Raw genomic sequence first — 23,328 nt, 5'->3', positions numbered from 1 at the left:
AACACAGGTTATCTCAAGGTGCTTTCCAAATAGAGCAGGTGTAGACCTTCTCTTTATAATATTATTTACAGAGACCCAACAATTCCCATCATGAGCAAGCGCTAGTTGACAGTTGCAAGGATAAACTTCCTTTTAAGAGGCAGAAACCTCGAGCAGAACCGGACTCAGGGAGGGCGGCCATCTGCCTCGACCGGCCTCGTTTTTTTGTCTTTTTTTTCTTTTTTCATTCTCTCCTGTCTGCTCTGGTGGCTGGTTGCTGGTTGGCTTCAGGCAGCCACATGACCAGTGCACGACGTGTGGGGATTGACAATGCATGGTGCAGCCACCACAAAAATGCCATTGCCAACAATGGAGTCATAATCGACTGGGGGAAGACAACATAGAACGAAGCAGAGTAAAGAACAATGATCCATGTATCACACTGACAGAGCTTTTAGACAAGTCTAAAAAGTTTTAAATGATTCGTAAGAGTCGAGAGTGGCATGGACGAGATTTTCTTTTTAATTCTGTCATGTTATTGGGATGGGGCAGAAGTATTTTTGTGGGAGTGGGATGGGACAGGAGTGAAAATCCACTCCTGTGTTTCCCTGTACTTTGATCTGCGGCAGGTAGAAGACCGCACAGAGTGACTTATCTGCAGGTGACTCACTTCAAACACCAGCATGTAGCCTTCAGATATGAGTTTTCCCTGCAGCCCCACAGTATCTCCTCTTCAGCCACAGTCAATTCAACAACCTTCTCATATTCTGATAATAATGAGCTACTTGCTGTTTGACTGACATACACCACAAAGACAGAAATTATCAAAATTAAACTCTCATATTCACTGATTCTAGAACTTTTTCAATCAAACAAAGTACTGTTAATTTTTAGTACGTCAGATGCCACATAGTTTATGACCAACTTTATTTTTTTGTTCATGGTGATGTTCTGTTTTTTATCTAGCAAACACAATGTTATGACCATAACTTGTACATGGTTTGCATTGTAACAATATCTCAGCCACTGCCAGGAAAAAGCAAACACACACACGAGAGAATTTCCATTGGGAAAAAACTGAACATTTGACATCTCTCTTTTTGAGAGCAACCTCAAGATTTTTGCAGACCTGTGTTTATATTTCATTAACACATGTCATAACATATACCATTTATGAGCCTCATGTTCACAATCAGGGACACTTTGACATCCGATGAGGAAGCTTAATTTGATGTGTGGCTTCAGGAGCTTCAAATATTTATGTTAAAACTTTTTTTTTTTTTTTTTTACATAAGTGACAAACATTTCAAAGGTGAGTTTTAATCCCTAAATCCTGTGATGTGTGCTTCCTAATATGGAAAGTGACTACATTAGCAATGCCTTTCTGACACACAAAAAATAATTTGACATGTTTTGCAGGGATTTTACATATTCCAGATTTAAGGAGGAGAAGAAATAGCTGTCACAGAAAGCTCAGTATGCAGGGTCACCTCCCTGTAAACACACACATGAAAATCTGTAAGGAAATATTCTGCAGTTTGGTGTTAATGAGTTTTGGGAGTATCCAGGAATCAGCTGCACTCAGAAGACACCACCTTTCCTCATATTGCTCTACAGGGAAATTAAGATTTGCTCTGTGATTGCAGACAAAACAGAGGAAGAAGGCTGTCACTTATGGATTCCTGTGTGATGATGAGAGTGTGATGTGATATATTATATTCAATCATTTGGAAGTAAGGCATTGTTTGGACCATTGTTTGACAGAGATAGAGTTTTTAAAGTGATAGTATTAATTATTTGGCTATGTCCATTCAGTAGTGGAAGTGAACATATTACCAATCATAGCTTGGTATCAAGCTATAGCATGCTGTACAGGTGATTTGTGTAGCTGATTTCCCACTGCCCCACCACTCTTGACCATCTTGGTGTTACATGGTGCTCAGATTCAATGCTTGCATGCTATGGAGCTGGATTTTCAGCCCGCCTATAGTAATGTGCAAAGCAGTTCTTTTCAGTGTCCCGGATCACTAGAATCAGTTCATTAAAAAGATTTGTTCACCGAATCGTTCAACACTTGACCTGAGCTCCAACTGCATCGTCCCACTCCCTGCACTGTTGCTTCAACAAACTCTGTTTATAATTCTTGATATTTTAAAAGATTCCTTGTTGGATATCACTGGTTTTTAATGACTTTTAAGTCTTGGAAGGTTCTGCATTACTCTTACTAACTTGCTGGGTCTGATTCCTACAGTTTGAGCCTCTGACTGTCACTCAGGGCTCGTGTTCACTGTGTCGTACGTTCAGCGTCGGAATTGCTGAACATGCACCATTTCCTTGATGTGAAAGAGTGAGTGAGTGTATCCCTCCGAACGAATCAGTGACTTGAATCATTCACTCAGTGAGTGATTGTATCCCTGCACGTTCACTCAACTGAACTGAGAGATGAATGGATCGTTTCAGGAACTGATACAGTTCAGTTTGTTCACTCAAAAGATTCATTCTTTTGAACAAATTGTTTGCGAACGTGCGTAGACACCCCTCATGAGATTGTTTTGATTGTTGGTACCAATATGAATGTAATCTGCATTATAGTAACTTACCATGAAATTGAATGCGCTTATGTGGTGTTAGAGGTGAAGCAGGGACTGTGTGGCAGGTCAAAAACCAGCACAGTGTAACTGCTATGTGAATTAGATTTCCCCTTTCTTTGCATAGCAAAAAAGGATGAAAGTGCACATCTTCTATTCAACACACGTGTCAGTGATGCCATCAGGTCTGTCACTATGCACCATGATCAATGAAAACATTAAACAATATATGTGAATGACATTAACGGGCCACAATATGAAGAAAATGCCCTTAACAGGTCTTTTGAAATAAATGGTTTATTTGATAATTGGTCAAACGCTTATGCTTGAATTCATTAATGTAACATCATTGAACTCTAAATACAGGCAATGGTTGTCCTTGGACCAGAACATCAAATATTTTCTTGTCCCAGGCAAATCTAACACCCTCTGTTTTCACAAGCTTATTAGTGCAATGTTAAAGTTGCTTGTGGCAGTTTTGCACCTCTGGTACAAGGACATCAGTTTCTTTCAGTGCACTTGGATGATAAAACTGTGGCTCCTCTTTTCTTTATCAGGACACTATGATATGGAGTGCACAGATTTTTAAGGGAAGGAAAACCACTGTATAATTATTGGTCTCGATAGAAGCCAGGCCCACAACATTTACTGATTCCTCCAGAGTCCACCTGCCAGCTGTGGCACAAGTGGCATTGGTCACCGTATCCTGTGGATTTAGGGAAGTTCAAGTAAACCATGAATATAGGGTGATAAATCTTTGAAATTTGATTTTAAAACCCCCTCCTGAATTATATAGGCAAAAAAGTAGTCCGGAAAATTTCTAATTTTATGTTTTCTGTGTTCCCACTCACAGTGCACATATCCTATTGCTTGAAAAACATCTGTGTAAGAAGTAGACGGTAGTCTGTCTCTTTGTAGAGCTGATTAGCTAACTGTATACAAAAAAAGCAAAACAACTGTCAGCCAGCTGTGTGTTTGGTGAAGTTAGATACCCCACCCCTTTAATTAAAGCTTTGCGTTAGCTGCCTCATTTTTTTTTTTTTATTCTCTTTGTCAGATAATTCACGATGCAGTGTGTGTTCTAAGTTACAATAGGACATATTTGTAATTATAGTGCTAGAAAGAGAAAGGTGAGGGTAGCTAAAGAAAAACATAAATATGAGATGGGAAATGTCTTAACTTCCTCCCACCCTCAACACAAGTGCCTGGCTTCAAACCTGACACGGCTTACAGGGTCTTTGTGCGATGCAGAGTTTGTGTCCTCCTCGTTTTCCCTCTCCACAGTCCAAAGTACATGAAGGTCAGGGAAGCACTAAATGTGTTTGACCGAAGTATGTGTGTGACACATCGACAACCTGCTCCTATCGCTCCAACAATGCATGCTGGGATAAGCTGCAGTGACACTGAACAGAAATAAGTGTTTATAGGAAATATATGGGATGGATGGATGAGTCAGTTCAGTCTTTTCAGTGAAATACTGTATTTTTCAGCAATGTGGACACCTGTGGTTGGAGGATGGCCACAGATAAAATTTCTCATTTACAATAAGCATGTTAGACTGACTGCTCTCTCCTTTTGTTCTCCCACTGTAGATTATTGAGGTGAGTCATACACTTCTTACTGTTGTGAGCTTCTACACCATATTTCACACCGCCTGGAGCGACTTTTTATCTGTTCACGTCTGTTCACATCTGTTCATATCTTTCCATTAGCTTTGTATGAGTTCACACTGTTGTTGAATTCTGCATCTCATTAAATCTGAATGCATCATTAATCATCAACCAAAGACTTATTTAACCCTTTCTTAACCTCCATTGACACTATTTTATATTCAGATTTTTTATTCAGTATATTCTGATTCTGTCGTGACTATTATAACTCCTTTATGGAACACATAATGAAAAGAAAACAGGCATAATGTATGATTACTTAATTCACAATGCTATCCACTGACCTCCTGCTCCCTTTTCCTGCGCCCTACTGGGCCATTGCCTTTTCACTGCGGCACACTTGTCACTAGATGGCTGGCTTACACACAAGAACTGTGGACTGTGTGCCACCACTTATTAAATCACGCACACGCGCCTGTGTCGTCACATTCTGTAGCCCTTTGGCAAATTAAAGTCTAAACACAAACAAATAATCAGGCACTACTGACCTTATGGTAGCGAAGATGCATTTCAGACTACAATAATATACAAGAGAATGAAAATACACAGGTGTTATTTAGAGTTACAACTACAGTTACTTCATTAATAGATAGATAGATAGATAGATAGATAGATAGATAGATAGACAGGAAGTAATACTCAAACTGACAGATCTAAATGAATGTTTCATGTTAACGGTGATTACTTATCTAGTCTGAGTAATTCTCAAGCCTGTGGAAGTTGTCTTTCCATGCTGTACAAATATGATTATCTGCAAATGACTTCGTCTGGAGGCGGGAAGGCAATATATCTTCTCTAATGTCCTCAGCTATGCTTACCGACTACAGAACACCAGTGTTCAGCATATCAGTATTCTCCTTTAATGTCTTTGTCCTACAAAAGTAATTTGTGTGCCAATCGTCACGAGTGTGAAAACAATCACAGTGTCATTGTCAGTGTGTGTCTGTGTGACAGATTTCCTGATCCAAAGCCTCTCCCGAGGATTTAAGCAGGGATGGTGAAGGGCCAGTGGTGCCTTAAGCTGTGGACAGTTGTCTTTAATGGCTCATCTGCTTCTTGATGTGATGAATAATGACAGACATTTTAGTCTCACCAACCGTGAGGGGCTGAAGTAGCCGGTCTGACCTCCATCGAGTCTGCCAAGAAGTGGGATATTGGGCTGCATATTTTCACATTGTCATTTAATCCAGTTTGATCTGTTCATCGTGTCATTTGTCAGCACAAAATGGACAAGACCTGGAAACGCGTCAAGTGATTTTTATGTCAAAAGGTGGTATGACTCACTCACGGGGAGTGTTGTTGATACATGGACATTGGCTGAAGGTTTGAGTGCTGTAACAGGTGATTGTTTAGTTGGCACATGACTTGCCTGTCAAATCTCATAGATGTAGTATATTTGGAGATATTGTCATGAACAGTGAACACAGGGTTTGAAACACACATTCAAGTCTGTTGGGGCCAATGTATGATATGCAAAAGAGTTCATGTACACAGGAGTGAACACTCAGATCTCCAGATCTCAGGGAGACTGGCAATAACATATACATTCCTACAGTTGACCAACACCACACTTCTGTCTCTGCGCTTTATCACAGGCTCATACACACACGCGCGCGCACACACACACGCACACACACATACGGAGGCTGATAAATATTCAGCCTCTTACACTTTCACAGACTGTAATGAGCTGTGGCTTTGTGTGTGTGTGTGTGTGTGTGTGTGTGGCTGCAGTGTGGGTAGTGTCTGCTGGAAGAGAAACATCCTGTGCTTTCAGGGACCAGTGGGACGTGTGGAGATACACACACACACACACACACACACACACACACACACACACACACACACACACACACACACACACACACCCTTTGGAACAGGAGGAAAAGTCTTGATCCGGTGTGTCTGGGGTTGTGGTGGGGTTAACCAGCACCTCCCCTACAAGCCACATACATACACATAGAAAAGCACCTCAAAATGTGTTTTTCACCCTGGCTCTACTCAGCAGCCCCTCTGCACAGGGATACATACTGTACAAACCCCAGTAACCTTTTCCACAACCTCATGAAATCCCACCGGTTTGGCGGTTAGGGTTTGGGTTGAGGGGCAGTACCATGAATACTATAATCCTCTGAGGCCATGATGGAGGAAGGCCTGCAGCTGGAGCTTTGCTTGGGGCTCGATCTGGGCTTGATTGTGGCAGTGAATGAATCAGGTCTCCTTCTCCTCTGCCCTGCCCTGCACTGAGTGACCCCACTAGAAAACACCTGGGTGGAGAGCGAGAAGAAGTGCCTGTGGAATTATTGATGAGCCACCTGCAGTATTGTGCATGAGTAAATTTTTGTGCATGTCACTATATGATGCATTATTTATAGAGTGTTCTTCACCACAAATAGAATTTACTGGTGGCTTGAAGGGTTAAGAAAATATGCACTGTGATGTAATGTTCCCATATGGCACACACAGTACGATTTAGAAAGCTGAGGAGGTGCACAGCATCTCATAGAGAGGGTAACATATGGATCACATATTAATATGTTTTTATCTGATTTGTGAAAACAATTGAATATGTTTGCTTCATAACATTAGCTAATTAGCTCTAATCCCAAAGACCAGGTAAGGCAGATGGGAATGCCATTAGTTTTGCAGGTATTATGTCATAAACCAAAGTAATGGGCAAATTGAAATTTGTGCTGATGATATGAATGATGATGATATGAAGCTAGATGAAAAATAAAGCGATCAACAGAGTGACTAGTATTCATGCTCTAGTCACCATGAGTATTTGCACCAAATTCCATGGAAACCCCTCTAATGGTTGTCAAGTTATTTCACTAAAAAACAAAAATGTCAATATCATAGTGAGACTGAAGAAGTGATCTGTTGAAGAAAAAAGTCACCTGATCACTAAAGTCAATAAGCTTCATGCCCTGGGTGAATCTGTAAGAAATTGCATCACAATTTTTACTGCAGTTGTTGAGATATGTCACTCTGCGCTGACCGACAGACTGACATTGTCATCCCATGCCACGAGCAATATCTTATCAATAGGTCTATAATCGCAATGGCACAGAAACCCCTGGAAACGCCTCTGTTTGACATAATACTGTTTTCTGTTTGTTTGTTTGTTTCTAGGGCTTAGTGATAGAACAAATCGGGAGGAAGCCCCTCCTCATATTTGGTTTCTCTGCCATGGCTCTCTTCTTCAGCCTTCTCACAGTGTTCCTCAATTTCCAGGTAAGCTGCTCCTCCTGCTCTTGACTGACCTCTCTCTAGTGTACATGTGCAGTTCATATAGGTGCTCAGTTCTGCGGTCCAATAAGAGTGTGAGCAAATGACCTTCAGGATTCCTACTCTGTGGAAATGATATAACCATACATCACCTCTGGAAAACAGAATATTGCATCTCCAAAACATACGATGAGACATCTTGTGCATCAGATGTTATCAATACATCAATAAAATCGATGCGTGTTTATTAGAACAATGCAAAAAAGGAAAATACCATGTAATATTGTATAAAAATGTTGATTACCTGTATGTCTGGGGATGTGGGCTGTTTAAACAGAAACAACATAAAATATAGGACGGAGTGCAATATCATCTCTCTCCCTCCTGCTCTCTCTTCTCAGGACAGTGTGTCGTGGATGCCCTACCTCAGTTACATCTGTATACTGGCTGTGATTGCATCCTTTTGCTCTGGGCCAGGTAAAACCACTGACCTACATTACTAGCTCTGATTTTCTCCTTTTTAATTCTGCTTCTGCTTTCATTTTTCCTTTTTTGTTTCACAATCCTTCCCCAGTGCTCCACTTCAATTGAAACTGCACTTAAAAGAGATTGAGTAAATACTCAGATTTTGTCAGATTGCTTAATACACAGTTGGCTGTGGTTCAGTGAAGTAGTTGTTGAATAATCAATGAGAGTGAACTCACTGTGGTCCAGTCGTCACTTTTAAAACTGGCAAAGGGACACAGAGCTGGGGTTGCGGGGCCTTTCAGTGTACTTTAACAATAGGAATAATCATCCAACTGATGTGTCAGTAATTAGAATCGCAGTGGAAGGTGCTATCATACATTAGCATATTAAACAGGAGCCATACAGCATATATATATATATATATATATATATATATATATATATATATATGGCCTAGCACAGGGGACAGGGTGAGCATGCACAGTGGGTCCTGGTGGGAGGTTGACTTTGACTTTCAAGGTGAGGCTGTGGCTGTCATCACACATATACATTTCTTGTGCATAACAATGTCTCCGGGGAGTGTTCATCCAACAAAGTGCCTCAGTGTATCAGGATGAGAACAGTGGAGCACGCGAACGTGTGGGAACATTGACGCTCTCCTCTGCAGTGATCGCATACATAAAACTACAGAGTGTACATTTAATTTTCCTTAACCTGAAAATCATGTTCTTAAATCTAAAGAAGAAAAGGAACACAAAAAGGTGAAATACACGCACGCACACACACACACACACACACACACACACACACACACACACACACATAAACACTATTATAACACCACTGTAGCTTTTGATCATTCAGTCCATCGTTGAAGGAGGACGGATTGTTTCTCATTTATTTCCACTGCACCGCAATGATTTATGGCCTGTTGAATCAAACAAAGCCCCTCAGTGCTTAGGAATGGTGAATGACTGGGAGGGAATGAGAGGAAAATTCACATGAGGGATGACCCCAGTTGTGCTTTGAGCGTGTTGGCGGATAAACGAGGGACCACGATTCCTCTCAAGCAATTTCGCCATGCATACATTGGCCCAGATATTTCAAAGTTTGACGAAGACACAAAGATTATGTGGCTCTGTGGAAGCGAACTCTTGTTTTTGATACGGTGAATAAAAGGGCATAGCTGCAGTACGTTTGCAGTAGCACTTCATATGAAATCGGAGCCTGATGCATTGTGTTAAACATATATTCACCTGCACCTATTTTCATCTGCCTGCCCGTCCTGGAGACATGTGACTGTCTGTGTGTTTAACTACAAATAAGTAGAGAGATAAAACACTGCCAGTATTGTGTGGGATTAGTCATGCCATGATAGAGATCTCTGTAAACAACAAGTGATCTGTAACGATGTTCAGAGAAAGCAGTTCCACTTTCCAGTTGCCAGCAAATCCCACGTTTTTTATTATGGTGTTCAGAGAAGGGAATCAGTCAGTCAGCTCTAACATTCAGTTAAAGGAAGACAGCCACAATATGTTTGCAACCTGCAATTTACTGTTCTGCTCAACAAACAATTACAATCATTGTAGTAATTATTTTAATAATAACTATTATTTTGCATAGTGTATATCTCTTACAAAGTGCCAAAGTCAACAGCTGAGACTTTTATTGAGGGTATAATTGTAATATCTCTCTGGTTCTGTGCCGTCAACATGTTGTGCATGATGAAAGCGTGTTTGTGTGTCAGAGGTTGGTTCGACTAAATCCCCTCATTATTTGGGACTACACGGGTTGTTTTGTAACTGAGATGCAATTCACCTCATTAAGCTGCAGGGTGAGCCTTGGATGGGACGTGAGAGTCCAGCACCTGGAGGAAAGGATTTTTGAGCGGCATCAGGCATAATGAAATAAACTTCATTATGCAAAGAAGTAGAATTTTATATTCCTATTTCCTTACACACCTTGCTGCATGCCTTCTCGTGTATCATTAAAAGCCTGACCGTCAATAATCAAAGGACCAAATTATGAAGTTTTTCTTCCTTTCTTTGTTCCCTCCTTTGCAGCTTCCTTTCTTTTGAGACTCTACAGCGAGCAATGAAACCTTTTTGCCAAACCTGATGTGAATTTGTTCCTGCACCATCAAACAGCCTCAGACTCTTTCTTCTTTGCCTTTATGTGTAGCACCTGACTGCCTGACACACGGCTGCTCCTTTAACTCTCCACTATGGAGGGAGTGCATATTTCACTCCTCTTTGTCAGATCATCTATGTTGCATCGTTGCTGCAGTCTTCATCAATTTCTGTTACCTATATCGCAAATTTGACTACCTGCTGCAGATGTCCTGTCAGCCTTTGGATTTTCTATATTTTATTTGCCTTTGGGTCTTGATGCCGGATGCGTCCCTGGTCCTGTGGTCTGTGAAGGTTCTCACTGTAGGGCAGCTGTAATCACAAAATCAAACCTGACGTGCCCCCTCGCTTGTCTGTTTCGAAAGTGGTCTATTAAAAGAATCTCCTTGTTTATATGAAATTATTATCGAATCTTGCTATATTTTGTGCTCTATAGGTCTTTATCCTGATATTCTGTGAGTTTATAGTGTTTTCTCATATGGTATCTCCTATATTTTGGATCAGTGTGGATCTTGTGTTACATTGCATTTCACCAACTCTGTGAAACCAAATCCAGCCTACGGTTCTCCAAAGTGGTACAAAATATGTGTTTGCCTGTTGGATGGGGCTGTAATAGGCAGGAGTGCAGTGGTCAAACTTGTCACACTGTCAGCAGAATATTATCAACACCTTCACATCAGGGGTCGAATGCTGATCACAGTGGTCCTGTCCTGAGGAGGGTCACAACCAGCAGCTGCTAGTGCCAAATCCAAATTTGTCAACAAATCAGTTGGCTAAATGTGGATTAATGATTATGTTTTCATGGTGCGCACATGGATAGATATAGTGTCAGTCTGTGCTGTGGCAAATAAATGTCCTCTACTGTAGCTACTGTATTTGCATTGAAGAGACTGGTTTGCCGCTGTACACAGAGTTTCCCGCTGTGTTTTATGCATTATGTATACTATGCGTTATGATGTGTTTTAGCCTAGCCTTGCTTTTTTCTGGCTTAGAACTGTGAAGTCCTTCACACTGAGGTAAATTATTTGTTTATAATAATTAAGTGGGTCTTCATCAGTTTCCAGGGATGTCTAAAGGGCAAATGGCCGCTCGGCATCAGTTTTAATTTCTTCACTGTGTCTCTCATCTCTCCTTAAATGAGCACAACCAGTGTTTAATTTTTTCTCCTCCAGCACAATCTGGCAGATACTGGAGATCTTTGTGACTGGTTGCTCTGTCACCTACTGCGATGATTACAGGCTAGAATGAAATAGGTTAGATTAAAATCTTGTGTAATTTACTGCAAGTCTTTGCCCTGTGCAGCAATAAGTGGTCTGTAGCAGACACTGACGTTGTTGAGGTTGGCTGAAAGCCTGTTTTAAATTAATTTGACTCAGTCACTGTAAAAGTGAAGACGAGCTGGTGTTAAGCTTTGATACCAGAGGGCATATGTTTTTTTTTTCAGTGAAGAAACATACAGACATTAAGAGAAATGTGGAGCTTCTTCTGAGCTGGACTTTTGAATTAACCATATTGAATAACAACTACACTGTTGTGCCAGATGTGCATTTTACAACCATGCAGATGAATATATTATTATATTATTGATGAATTATGAAAACATATCTTCTGTATGTATATATGTCCAGTATAAACAAAAATAAACCGCATTGGAATATTTAATATTCTGAAAATAAATGTGTGCATGTGGTGCTTTGCTTATAATCAAAGCATCTGCTCCATGTTCCACGCCATGTTTTCAACACTCTTGAAAGTGTTCAGGATGTCACCAGCTGTAAAACACGTGTCCTCTGTCAACACCTCTGCACGGCATCAGAGTTGCCACATCTGAATACAGGGCTGATTAAAATCTACAGTATGTTTGTATAACACCAATAATATGTAGTGCCTACATAATATTATCTACACTGTCTGTTCTTCTCAGACAAAATAGTATATTTACACAAACAGCAGATTGGGTCAGAGGTGTACAGTATATTTTCCCTTTTTTCTGTGACTGATCGTAGTACACATGAGCACATGCATCACTCCAATTATACACGGCTTAATTGCGTTAGCTTTGAAATATGAGCCTCTGTAGAATGAAAGATAATTTGTCATGCAGCACCCACCAGTTGTGATGAAAAGTCTCCCTCGCTGAGTCAATCTCAGCAGGTGGGATTCGTTCATCTGTGTTATAATCTTATTATCTTTCTTTACATGCTGCTAATATACAGATGCAGCTACATTATTATGATTTTTGAGTATATACTGTGTTTAATTTAATCTCCCAAGTCTGAAGCGTATGTAGCAGTGATGTGATGATCTAAAAAGGAGATCTGTTAAAGGCTTCTCCACCTGAGGGTAATACCGCAGGTAGTCACACTCGTCACTTGATGACGGATGATACCAAACCTGGGGAATGTGAGCAAACTATCGGGATGGTAGATCGCAGAGAGCAGACAATAGTGGTGCAAAATGCAACAAGATGTAAGGCAACGTGGCAAAAAGGCAACTCATAAAAATACAGTCTAGAGAAATATTTTATGAAGTCTGTAAGTCATAATAAATAGTTTTTTGCGCAGCAATTTCCCTATGTGACAGATGTGTTGAATTACAGGCTGCAGTTTTTTTTATTAGTTGGGCTGCTTACTAGTTGAGATACGGTTTACGTGGAATAACAGTGAGAGAAAAGCTTTTTAAAATCCAGCACAGCGTGTATGGCACGTCTGCAACAAATTAATTTGGTTTGATAAAAATCCATGTAGGAAAGGATCAGCTGTTAAAAAAATAAAGCTGTTACTGAACCTTTTATCATCAACAAATCCTGTGGGGAAAAAAAAACAACCAATAATAAATGCATCATGTGAACAGGTGCTGTTGGTGCAGCCGTATTCCTCTGTGCATTAGGTGCCCACTGTTTTGCAAAAGCAATACAAAACATATCAAAGCCGCACCATTGTGGTGGATGACATTTTCCTTCATTATAATGTAGTCACAACGTTGGTTCAGAAGAAACTTCACTTGCTCTACTCAGTGAAATGAATTTGTAATGAATTTGTAATGAATCGTGTTTTTATGCGACTTTGGCTCCACTGCCTGAAGGCATATACTTGATGGTATAAATTAATTGTTGACTTTGCTCTTTTAAACATAGAATAATAGTTAATCCTTAATTATCCTTGAAGAAAACAGCCTTATTGTGTTTTTAATGACTGCACATTTAAAATTTTTCAATGCAGCACAATTTTTTAAAACGTTTTTATAGCCATCCCCGGTGTGTGTGGTCTGTGTCTCTGAGCCATGCAGGAAGGTCCTTCCAACCCATGGCTTGGTTTTTGTTCTCATCTGCATTATCAGCTTTGAGACCTTTATATAGACAGTTGTGCGCCTTTTCAAATCAATATTTATTAACCTCAGGTGGACTCCAATCAAGGTGTAGAAGCATCTCAAAGATGATGCTGAGCTAAATTTCATATGTCACAGCAAAAGGTGTGAATACTTACCATGTCAATAGGGTTAGGGTTCAGTTTTTCATTTTTTAATGAGTTTACAAACATTTCCAAAATTATCTTTTTACTTTGTCATTAAGGCATTAGGTGGAATTGAGTTTAGATTGATAATTGGAAAATGTTTTATTTTTATTTCAGAATAAGGCTGCAACATAAAAAAAAGTGAAAAAATCGAAGGGGTCTGAAATGCACTGCATGTGCTGTTTTTGACATGCCCCACACGTATGAGTTTTTCTTGGCAGGGGCAGCTGCTGGAGCTCTAGGCGGTTAATGTTTCACAAATTTTTCACAGGTAGGGAGATTTTCAGATGGTTTCCGTCAGATGATTGACAGGTGGAACTCCTGTGCGCGGGAGCAAATCCATTCTCCTACCAATCACCAGAACCAGTGAGGAATACCCAGGGTGCAGATACATCTAGACGAGTTTAACTGGGACCTTTTACTGATGGAGGCTGGAACTGGAACTCACCGTTCCTGCTGTCTCTATAGTGACAGCTGAACAAATGGCATTTGGACATTTAGACTTTATTTTGCACACTTGACTCAGTTAGTGTTTGGAACAAAGAAAACTGTTTTTGATTTGAACTCAATTCAGATTCTCCCATATTTTCCTTCTGCTCGCAGCCTCACACAGTCATCTCATTAGCTGGGAAATGTTGATTTTCTTGCTGACTCTGCTTTTGAGTGTCACATTTTGCCACCTTGTCACACCAGAGAAGGCAATCTCCCTGAGCTGCTTCACAACCCGTGTAATGCTGGTGCCTATATATGAAAACTAACAAGATCAGATATAAGAAACATACTAACAAGACCAGATACAGCAGAATCACATTATACTTCTGTTTCTGCCTCCTGCCTTGAAAATGGGATGACAGTTGAATTTTGAAAGTGTATACATAATAACAGCTGGAGCTGTTGGTGTATAAGGATCAAACTGACAGAACCAAGTCAAAAAATATTAACCTGCTGAAAAAGTGGGCGAGAAATATTTCCTGTCTTCCTCAGAGGGCTGTTCCTTCTATTCTGTTGATAAGTAAATAGCATCAACACTGTTCCCATGTGTGACAGCTGAGACTGACACCTCCCCAAAGATGCACTGATATGTTCAGTGGTTTGGGACCAGCAGCTTTCTTCCCTGTGGTTCTGGTGTAGTTTAGTGTATGATAATTTTAAATCAAACCACTTTAATTTAACATCTATTCCAGTGAGGATATGATTACAAGCAACTGCAGCTAGATGTTCTTCAGTTTTACTTTAATTACTGCGACACTAAAGTTTTAAGGCTTGTTTGGGAACCCAAGTGCAGGACACATAGACAGGAGAGGAGAGGCAGAATGTGAACCAAGAATAATTAATTAACAAGTTGGTAGTCGAGGCTGAGAAGGAGCTGAGCAAAAGAGGATTTGGGGGGGCAGAGAGGATCCAGCCTGTGTTGGGGTGTTGAGGTTGGAACCAGTGTGTATATCAGAGCAGGATGATGATGAAGAGCAGCTAGTGGCCTGACCTCCCACGCGCCTGTCTCCACTCCTGCAATCAGGCAGACACGCATGACAGGGGAAGGGAAAGGGAGAGATGGAGTGACTGCCAGCTAAGAGGGAGTGATGGCAGAGGTGGAGGACCTGACATAAAGGTCTTTTTATGGTCTGATGTTGTGTGAGATTTTGAAGGTGGGGGTCCTTGTTTTTCCCAACATCTCCGGCTGTGTCATTATATAAATTCTTACTTCCCATTTCTGAGGTGATTGTATGTCATCAACATACAGTGTGTGGTTTGCTACAGTTGAGAACAGATGCTTCTGAATGTTTGATGTATCCAGCGTGAGTTTGAGTCCAAATCTTATGTGTATATTTAAAAATTATGGCTTTTTCATAAACGTGGTCTGTTTGATTTATACCGTATGAAGTGTAATTGTGGCTCATTCAATATGTGGTGCAACTTTATGGTCTTGCAGCTCTTAATCACAGTGGCTCAGTTGTTGCCACGGCATGAATTACTTGGATTTAATTCTCAGCTCTTGTGCTTCCTCTGTGAACCTTTCACATCATTTTCATGGAGGCGCTCACATTGAAAAGGTTGATACTTTTATTTGGAGGTCCTACTAGAATAGATTTACATGCTTTAATGTTCAAAAAACAGATGTTTTTTCCTCATACTGTACATGTCTGCATAGGGATTGGGATTGCGTAGGATGGTGACACGCTGGTTAAGGGCACCGGTAAGACAGGAAGTCCAGCTCGAGTATCATATTAAAGGAAACTTTGGAAAGTTATCAAGTATTTTATTCATCATAATGATAACAAGTTTGCGTGTATTTAATTGGTCAATTAAGCGCCTTTCTTGTTGACCTTGCGTTTTTGCAATTTTTTTTTTCTTTCCTTATTGAGTCTCAGTTGAAGCCGATGCAATAAAACTGTAAAATCTTTTGTCATCAATCCAAAACAGCATTCCTAAATCTCACTGTGAGACACGTCTACAGAGTGCCGATTTGGAGCTTTGGGAAAGCAGAAAAACAGAGGTCTGGTGCTGGTGCTGTGCGTTCTGCATTGATTGACACACTATTGGCACAATATTTACAGTCAGTGGTGCTGTAAACACCACCTCCTTGATTATAATGCTGATGTTGATAGCAGTAAATTTCAGAGATTTATTCAGTGTTATATGTTAGATATGTCGTAACTAACCAGGTAGCTGCATCTGCACGCTGATCCTTTCACCAAGTGAACATCTTGTTTGTCTTGTCTCCATATGTGGCCACATTGTTATTGTACACTTCCAGAAAAACGCAATTCATTTTTTATCAACCTGTCAGCGCACGGCTCGCTGCATTTGGCGAAAATGCACCACATGTATAATGGTGAACTATTTTGGTGACATGAAATGACACAGAATTCACTGACTGCTGCAATATTTTAGAAGCACAATTTTTTTTATGAAGTTAAGGGAAACACACACACACACACACACACACACACACACACACACACCAAAAGGATGGAGGTTAAATAACAATAATATTAAGGTTGACGTCTTAAGACATGCAGGTCAAGTAAATTGAATTCTGTACATTGTCCGTAAGCGCAAGTGTTAATGCGTCTGTGTGTGTGTGTGGGTGTGCTCAGTGTTTTCTCCCGCTCTGTCAGCAGTGCAAATCCAGTGTGGAAAAAGGTCTGGTAATGCGAGACTAGCACCAGAGATATGAGGCACAGTGGCCCTCATTCATCAAGGTATCATACTTTCTGATCTAATCATAATGTGTTATTGGCGTGCGCTCATTTCACAGTTGAAAAATTATATTAATTAATCCTGGTGAATACACTTATCATGTAAAACAGAGCTTAGACTGTTGCCTAGGATGAAAATAAACACTTCACACCCATGTTGCCACTCTTCAAACTTAACACCTAAATCTGTGTGTTGTTATTTTGGTGGGTTTGTTGTGTAACTGGAGGAAGCCTGTGCAGAAATAGGAATGGCAAAAGCTCATATTCTGTCGGATCACGATGTGTATAGTACAAACTCATCTCTCCTCCTCTGCGTTTCTCCTTGTCTTACAACCTTCATGTCTTCCCTTCTGTGAGCACACTAGAGATGAAATTTGTGATCCAAACAGAAAGTGAGCCTTCTGTTCCTCAGCGAGCGAACAACGGCGAGGGATAAGACGAAGCTGAAATTCAGTGGCCCTCACTGCCAAGAAAGTGTCGTCACAATAAACTTTCCCCACTCTGAGCACATACTGATTGTTAGAAAAGAAGACATTAATAAAGTGCTTTTAAAGAAGTGAGATCTGCAGTGTCAGTAAAACATAATTAAAAATAAACTTAGAGCTTAGTTTTCCTGTGAATAGTCAGGCATAACCAGACCTATGTGCGCAGCGCTGTGTCGGCGCTGGAGAGGGGTCAGGCTACACCCATTATCATTCCGCTATTAGGGAAAAACCCCCCGGCTTCTTTGCATTCCTTTAAGCCAATCACAATCATCTTGGGCGATGCTGAGCAAAGGATGCAGTGATGGTGACTCTGCAAAATATTGTCGGGGCTTGTTTTTGGTGTAACATTTGAATGTGGGGAGACGAGCGGTGTCATTAACTTGGCCGATTCCCCACAAAGAAAACGTGTGCGGTGCACATTAACGAGCGAACACATTGGCTGCATGACGCGTGCATGAGACACGTATGTCATGCGTCGCGGCTGCATAGCGTGATCTAGAGATTCAGTCTCTCGCCTATTTTTCACGCGTGTTGCATATGTCTCCCAGCAAAAAATAGACACAGAAAAGACTTGTAGATGTCATATTCACTAATCTCAATATGACATAGACATGAAAAAATGTATCTTTTAAGCAAATGTGATATTTTACTAGTGCTGACTGATTAATCTTATTTACATCGTCATCCCGATATGAACATGTGCGATAAACACATTGCAAAAGACTGAGAGAAAAATGCCATGCAGTCGCACAGGGTTTTCAAGGTGCAGAGCCTGAGCCGAATGAACTGGAAAAAATCTGCTGTGTTTTGATGTTGGGCTGCAGCCTCACTGACACACACACACACACACACACACACACACACACACAGAGCAGACAGCACAGAGGTGGCAGTGGAGACCAGTAAGGAGTGAGCTTTTTACTTGAACTGACAACAACTACAGTCGCAGCTCTGTGAGTGTCATCACAACCTTTACGAGTAAAAAAAGCACATCACATTTTCAACTTCTCCCATCTACCACGGTTTGGTTTACACATCACAGCGCGCTAACATTAATTTAATAGTGAACTGTTATGAACAAGCTGAAAGGAAACCTTCCTGTGTGTAGACTGCAGCTTCATTTGCCACAAATATTTGTACAATTATAACTACAGCCTGAGGCAGCACCCCCCCCCCCCCCCCCCGCAGCAGAGGGAGGATGGAGGAGATGACCCATACTGACCTTTGTCTGTGTTCTTCATTCGGTTTCACTCAGGAAAACTGTATATGCACACATCAATATTTGTTTATTTACCACAAGTAATATCATCATCGCAGTATTTAACAGTGTTATTGCACATTGTAAATTTTTCTCATATTGTTTTCTGTCATAAATAAATCAGAAATTAATTGATAATTAAATGAAATCCAACATTGGAGTAGCCTGCAAACTCTATGTAGAGAGACAGAGCTGGCAGCAGCACCGCAGAAGAGATGCAGCCGGTGTGAACACACACACACACACACACACACACACACACACACACACACGTGATTCATCCGTTCAACGACGTCAGCCGCCATTTTCTCACGCTCAAGGAGACAAGTGGACCCAAACCATGCCAGCAAAATGCCCCCAACAGAGCCACCGGATCACCTCACTGTAGGTGTCAAGCTTTCAGGCCTGTACCGTTCTCTTGGTGTAGCCCCATATTGCACTTGTTTAGAATAAGGTGAGAGATGACTCATCTGACCATTTCACTTTTTCCACATCTCTGTAGACCAGTGCATGTTGTTTTTGCACCACCCTACCGTTAATGCTCAAATGTGCATCCATCTTTGTAATGAGGGGTTTATGCTCAGCAACCCGACTGTAAATACCTGCCACAGAGCATGATTGAATGTTAACTACTTAACTATACCACCTGTGTGGACGCATTTGCATTCATAATGTTTCTCTGCTTATTTATTCAGGTTTTTGTTTTAGTTATACTGAATATGTGATTGCACAACCCAAATCTTCATCAATCCTCAATCAATATACTGTGTAGGTTGCTAGCTTGGAGGTTGTTTTTGTTGTTTTCCATAAGGAAGGGGGTTTTGAAACAGTAACAGGCAGGGGAAGAAGAGAGGGAGGAGAATGTCACTTTTACACAGCCTACATCCAGTGAGTCAGACTATCCTGTGACGAAGTCCTTATCGATCAGAGCTGATATTTTAATTAGAAAATTAAATTAAGCTTGGGGTGTCGAGTGGCACAGTGGGTAGAGGAGGCGCCCCATATGTAGAGGCATCAGTCCTCGCCTCAGTCGGCCCCGGCTCGAATCCCGCATCGGACGGCTCTTTACTGCATGTCATTCCCCCTCTCTCTGCCTCCCCATTTCCTCTCTCTCTCCACTGTGCTATCATAAAGGCATAAAAAGCCAAAACAAAAAATAATTTAAGCTCATTGGGTTTTTTTTTTTTAAACAACCTATCAACAGAGAAGCATTGTAAATATAATAACAAAATAACAATAATACAATGACAGCAGCTGATCTTTACATTTGAAATTTAGGCCACGTCTCTGCTATAGAGCACCTACAGTGTGTGACCCATGTAACCTCCCTCCCACTGTATTCAATAGTTGGATATGCAAAGCATTTTGTAACCTTACTGGAAAGAGATCTGGACAGAATATAACTTCTTTTTCTTCATAGAATGGAACAGAATTTAAATTTAGCTTGGCATTTTTCATCCAGCTATTTTATGAGATTTGAGTTGATTTAAGGGAAGATTTGCATCCAGCAGCAAATATTTGGAGTGAAACGTAATGATCTACAGTATTCTCGGTATTCACTCTTCTTTTCTACCCGTGTGATCCTCCGGTGTGCTCCTGCTAGATGAAGCGTCTGCTGTATGTTTATTGCTCAATCTTAGAAAATGAGGACAAAAGAGGAGACAGAAAACAGACATCAGTGTAGCTGAAAGACCACTTAGTTTGTACACGCGTCTCAGGTTTGACATGTGTTCCAGTTAAGGAAATCCGAATTTCTTGCGCATTAAACCTCTGTACTCAATAGTACAGGAGGCTGGGAAAATGTTGAATGAGGTTGTTTAGTTTCAGATCAAAGCATAAGCGCATATGAAACTTAGGTAAAAGTCAGACTGGTCCATTAACAACTGATTCTTTACCTGTATTAACACGTAATATAACACAGTCACACAGTCAAAAGCTTGTTTCAAAACAATTTGCAGACTTCTCTACATCTTAAACGGCATCACATTCGTCAATTCCTAGCATTAACATAATTGACCTAAACCTAATCCTTGCTGTATCGGGTGTCCCTGCTCGTACTTATGTGATCTTATGTGATGATGTTAACAGTATAGACCATAGTTAGACGGAATTTAAAATAGTTTTCATGTCTAGTATTTCATCATGGTGAGATCATTTACTTGATTATAGGCAGGTGGCTGAAGAAGACTAAGGCAAAGACAAACTAAGGCAGCGGAAACTTGAAAGACTGATGAGAATAGTAACTCTCGCTTTCCTTCCTCAAAGAGAAGCCAGTGGAGGGTAAGAGCCCCTTTGTTGTGTGGCCTTTTTTGGCCTTCAAAAAAAGCTGTAGCCTCTAACCACAGCCCTCAAGTTCTCTTCTGCCGTTTGACACTGTCCACAAGGTACAGGACATATTCATTTCTCAAAGATCAAGATGAAGAGTCTCACATGGTTTTCCTTCAACATCTATTTCTACTGCAGGATCAGGACTGACACACAAACAATTGCTCAATTCAGTGGCAAACAAAGAAACCCACCTGGTGTTTCTGAATTTTATTTGTGAGATAAAATGCTAATGATATTCTTTTGTGCTCTACGGTGAAAAGCTGCCTGGAGTTGAATATGGAAAAGCAACTGTAGCAGTCACTATAGAGACACGTTGTTCGTTATTATCATGTCAGAGGGAAATGATTGTTGCTCCCTGTCAAATCACACCCTTCATTGTCCTAATGAAAATGGAGCATTAACAAAAGAAAATGGCTTGGTCCGCAGTGTTTACAGGCAGATCACGAGATACAGATGCTCCACTGGCTTTGTTTGCCTTTTGCTCCTTTTGAATACGTTTTGCTTCAAAGTGTTTGTTAATAAATACTTGTACACTAACACAAAAGCACTTAATTGGTTCTGACAGTTAATTGATGTTTTGAAACTGATTAAAGAAGCAGCTTAGCCATTCAAGCTAATTATTTACAGCTGCCTCTCAGCCACTGAACAGTAAAGTATTTGCAATGTTGTGCATTTTCAGTGAGCTCTTAAGAATTCAACTTTTTTTTGTCACTATGCCATTTCACTGCAGAAAGACTAAATAGACAGTAAGTATTTTAATAAAAGGATGGTTGAATTGTATCAGTGCACAAGGCAAATTAAACTTCAGGTATCTATTGCACCATTATTCTAAATCATGCTACATTACCAGTTATCACTTGCTGGACTGGTCTTCTGGGATCTGTAGTTTTTTTTTTTGTTTTTTTTTAATTTAATGCATATTTAATGCAGATTAATGAAGAAAGAAAAAAAGAATGAAGAAATAGGAATTTTAAGCAATTTCTGTAGCCTGTTCTACGTGTTTCCTATTGTTATTTTCTCACATACAATATACGTACGGTAACAAGTAGTGTCATGTAGTTATTTGCATTTATGTAAGTGTTTCCATTTTGTACTGCCTTATACCTCTACTCAGTTTAATTTCAGAGAGAAATATTGTACTTTTTACTCCATTGCGTTTGTTTGACACCTTCAGTTATTATATTAGTTTCTTCACAGACAGTTTTTTAACAGTAATTGTTTTATACATCAAACTACTGATACTTACTGATACTTTACTAATAAAATTTTCTGGTGCAAACATTGCACTTTAACTAAGTAAGGCTTTGCAAGCAGGTAATGGAATATTAGCCTATTAAACTGCACTATTACTACTATGCTTTTACTTATGTGCAGGATCTGAACACTTCTGGTCTCAAACAGCAGCTTCAAATGTCAGAAATCATTCTCAACTCCTCCTTCCTCAGAGCAGCAAGAAGTACAGTAGCAGTCCTCTTTTGGCCGTGAGAAACACCACTTTTTTTTTCAGACCGGTAAAATGAAATGAGAGCCAAATCACAGCTGTTGTATCACACATAATCAGTGATGTAGCTATGATAAAGATTTTCAATTATGTGTCAATTAAAAAAAAAAGAACAACTAATAGTTGGATCAAATATGCATTAGTCTGAAACATTTAGAGACAGGTCGTATTTACACCATTCATATCGGTTGTGGTCTAAACCTAAATGGTGTTTCTGTTTTTACTAAAATTTTGCTTTTATACAGAAATGTAGGATAGATACATCATGTGCCACACTCGGCAAGTTAGTCTGCAATACACAGCAAACAAATGTGCAACACACAAGGAGTTTTACTGTTCTGAACAAGTGGTTGAGCAGACCCTGCGGCCAAGTGGTCAAGCAGAGTCTATGGCCTCATCATTGTCGGATGGTGTATTAACTCAATTCTCCTGGGAGGGGAAAAGGCCGTGGCTGGAGTAAAGCCAGAGATGTGGTTACAACATGCTGACAAACAGGCCATAGTGTAAAAGACAGGAGACCACTGAACAAGATGAATCACCTTTCAGCAGGGAATGTGGAAATAAATATAGATTGGACAGCCAGACATGCTTCTGTGACAGTTGGCAGGTAATGGGAGATACCAGGGGTGAGATGTGAACACTTCCTGACAAGAGTGGCATCTGCCGCTTTTTAGGAGCTACAAGCAAAATGTACAGGAACAGACTCGCTGTGGAGTGAAATCAAGCCAAGGTGAAACTTAATGATGTGTGGCAGCCAATATTAGAGCAAGATTTAATTAGAACAGCAAGAGAAACAAAGGCAGAAGTAAATGCTGTTGGGCTATGAGTGAGAGAAATGGTGTCTGTGCACCTGAATGTATTTGTATGTGAGTGTGTGTGGCTCTAATCATCGTTCTATCTACCACCTCATTTGGATAATGACTTGTTATTTATCTTATCTTAATTGTACACAGACATGCAATTGCTACTATTTAATATT

General features: G+C 40.3%; 1 protein-coding gene across 5 annotated transcripts in view; it reads left to right on the top strand.

The window, feature by feature from the left end:
- The window catches only part of slc2a9l2 (solute carrier family 2 member 9, like 2), a 105,794-nt gene that overhangs the window by 51,906 nt on the left and 30,560 nt on the right, over positions 1-23,328 (top strand). For all 5 annotated transcript variants that reach the window (XM_087179752.1, XM_087179751.1, XM_023427853.2 and 2 more), the window contains 2 exons: positions 7,373-7,474; positions 7,870-7,945. In XM_087179752.1, coding sequence (XP_087035878.1) covers positions 7,373-7,474; positions 7,870-7,945 — 178 coding nt within the window. The remainder of the gene's footprint in view (positions 1-7,372; positions 7,475-7,869; positions 7,946-23,328) is intronic.

This window comes from Seriola lalandi, unplaced genomic scaffold (genome assembly GCF_002814215.2).
Source record: "Seriola lalandi dorsalis isolate HSWRI2012SDOR001 ecotype SW California unplaced genomic scaffold, Sedor1 jcf7180002054864, whole genome shotgun sequence".
In the NCBI taxonomy this organism is placed as follows: Eukaryota; Metazoa; Chordata; class Actinopteri; order Carangiformes; family Carangidae; genus Seriola; species Seriola lalandi.
Note: the sequence above shows the minus strand (reverse complement) of the source record. Positions and strands in the feature narration are given on the sequence as shown.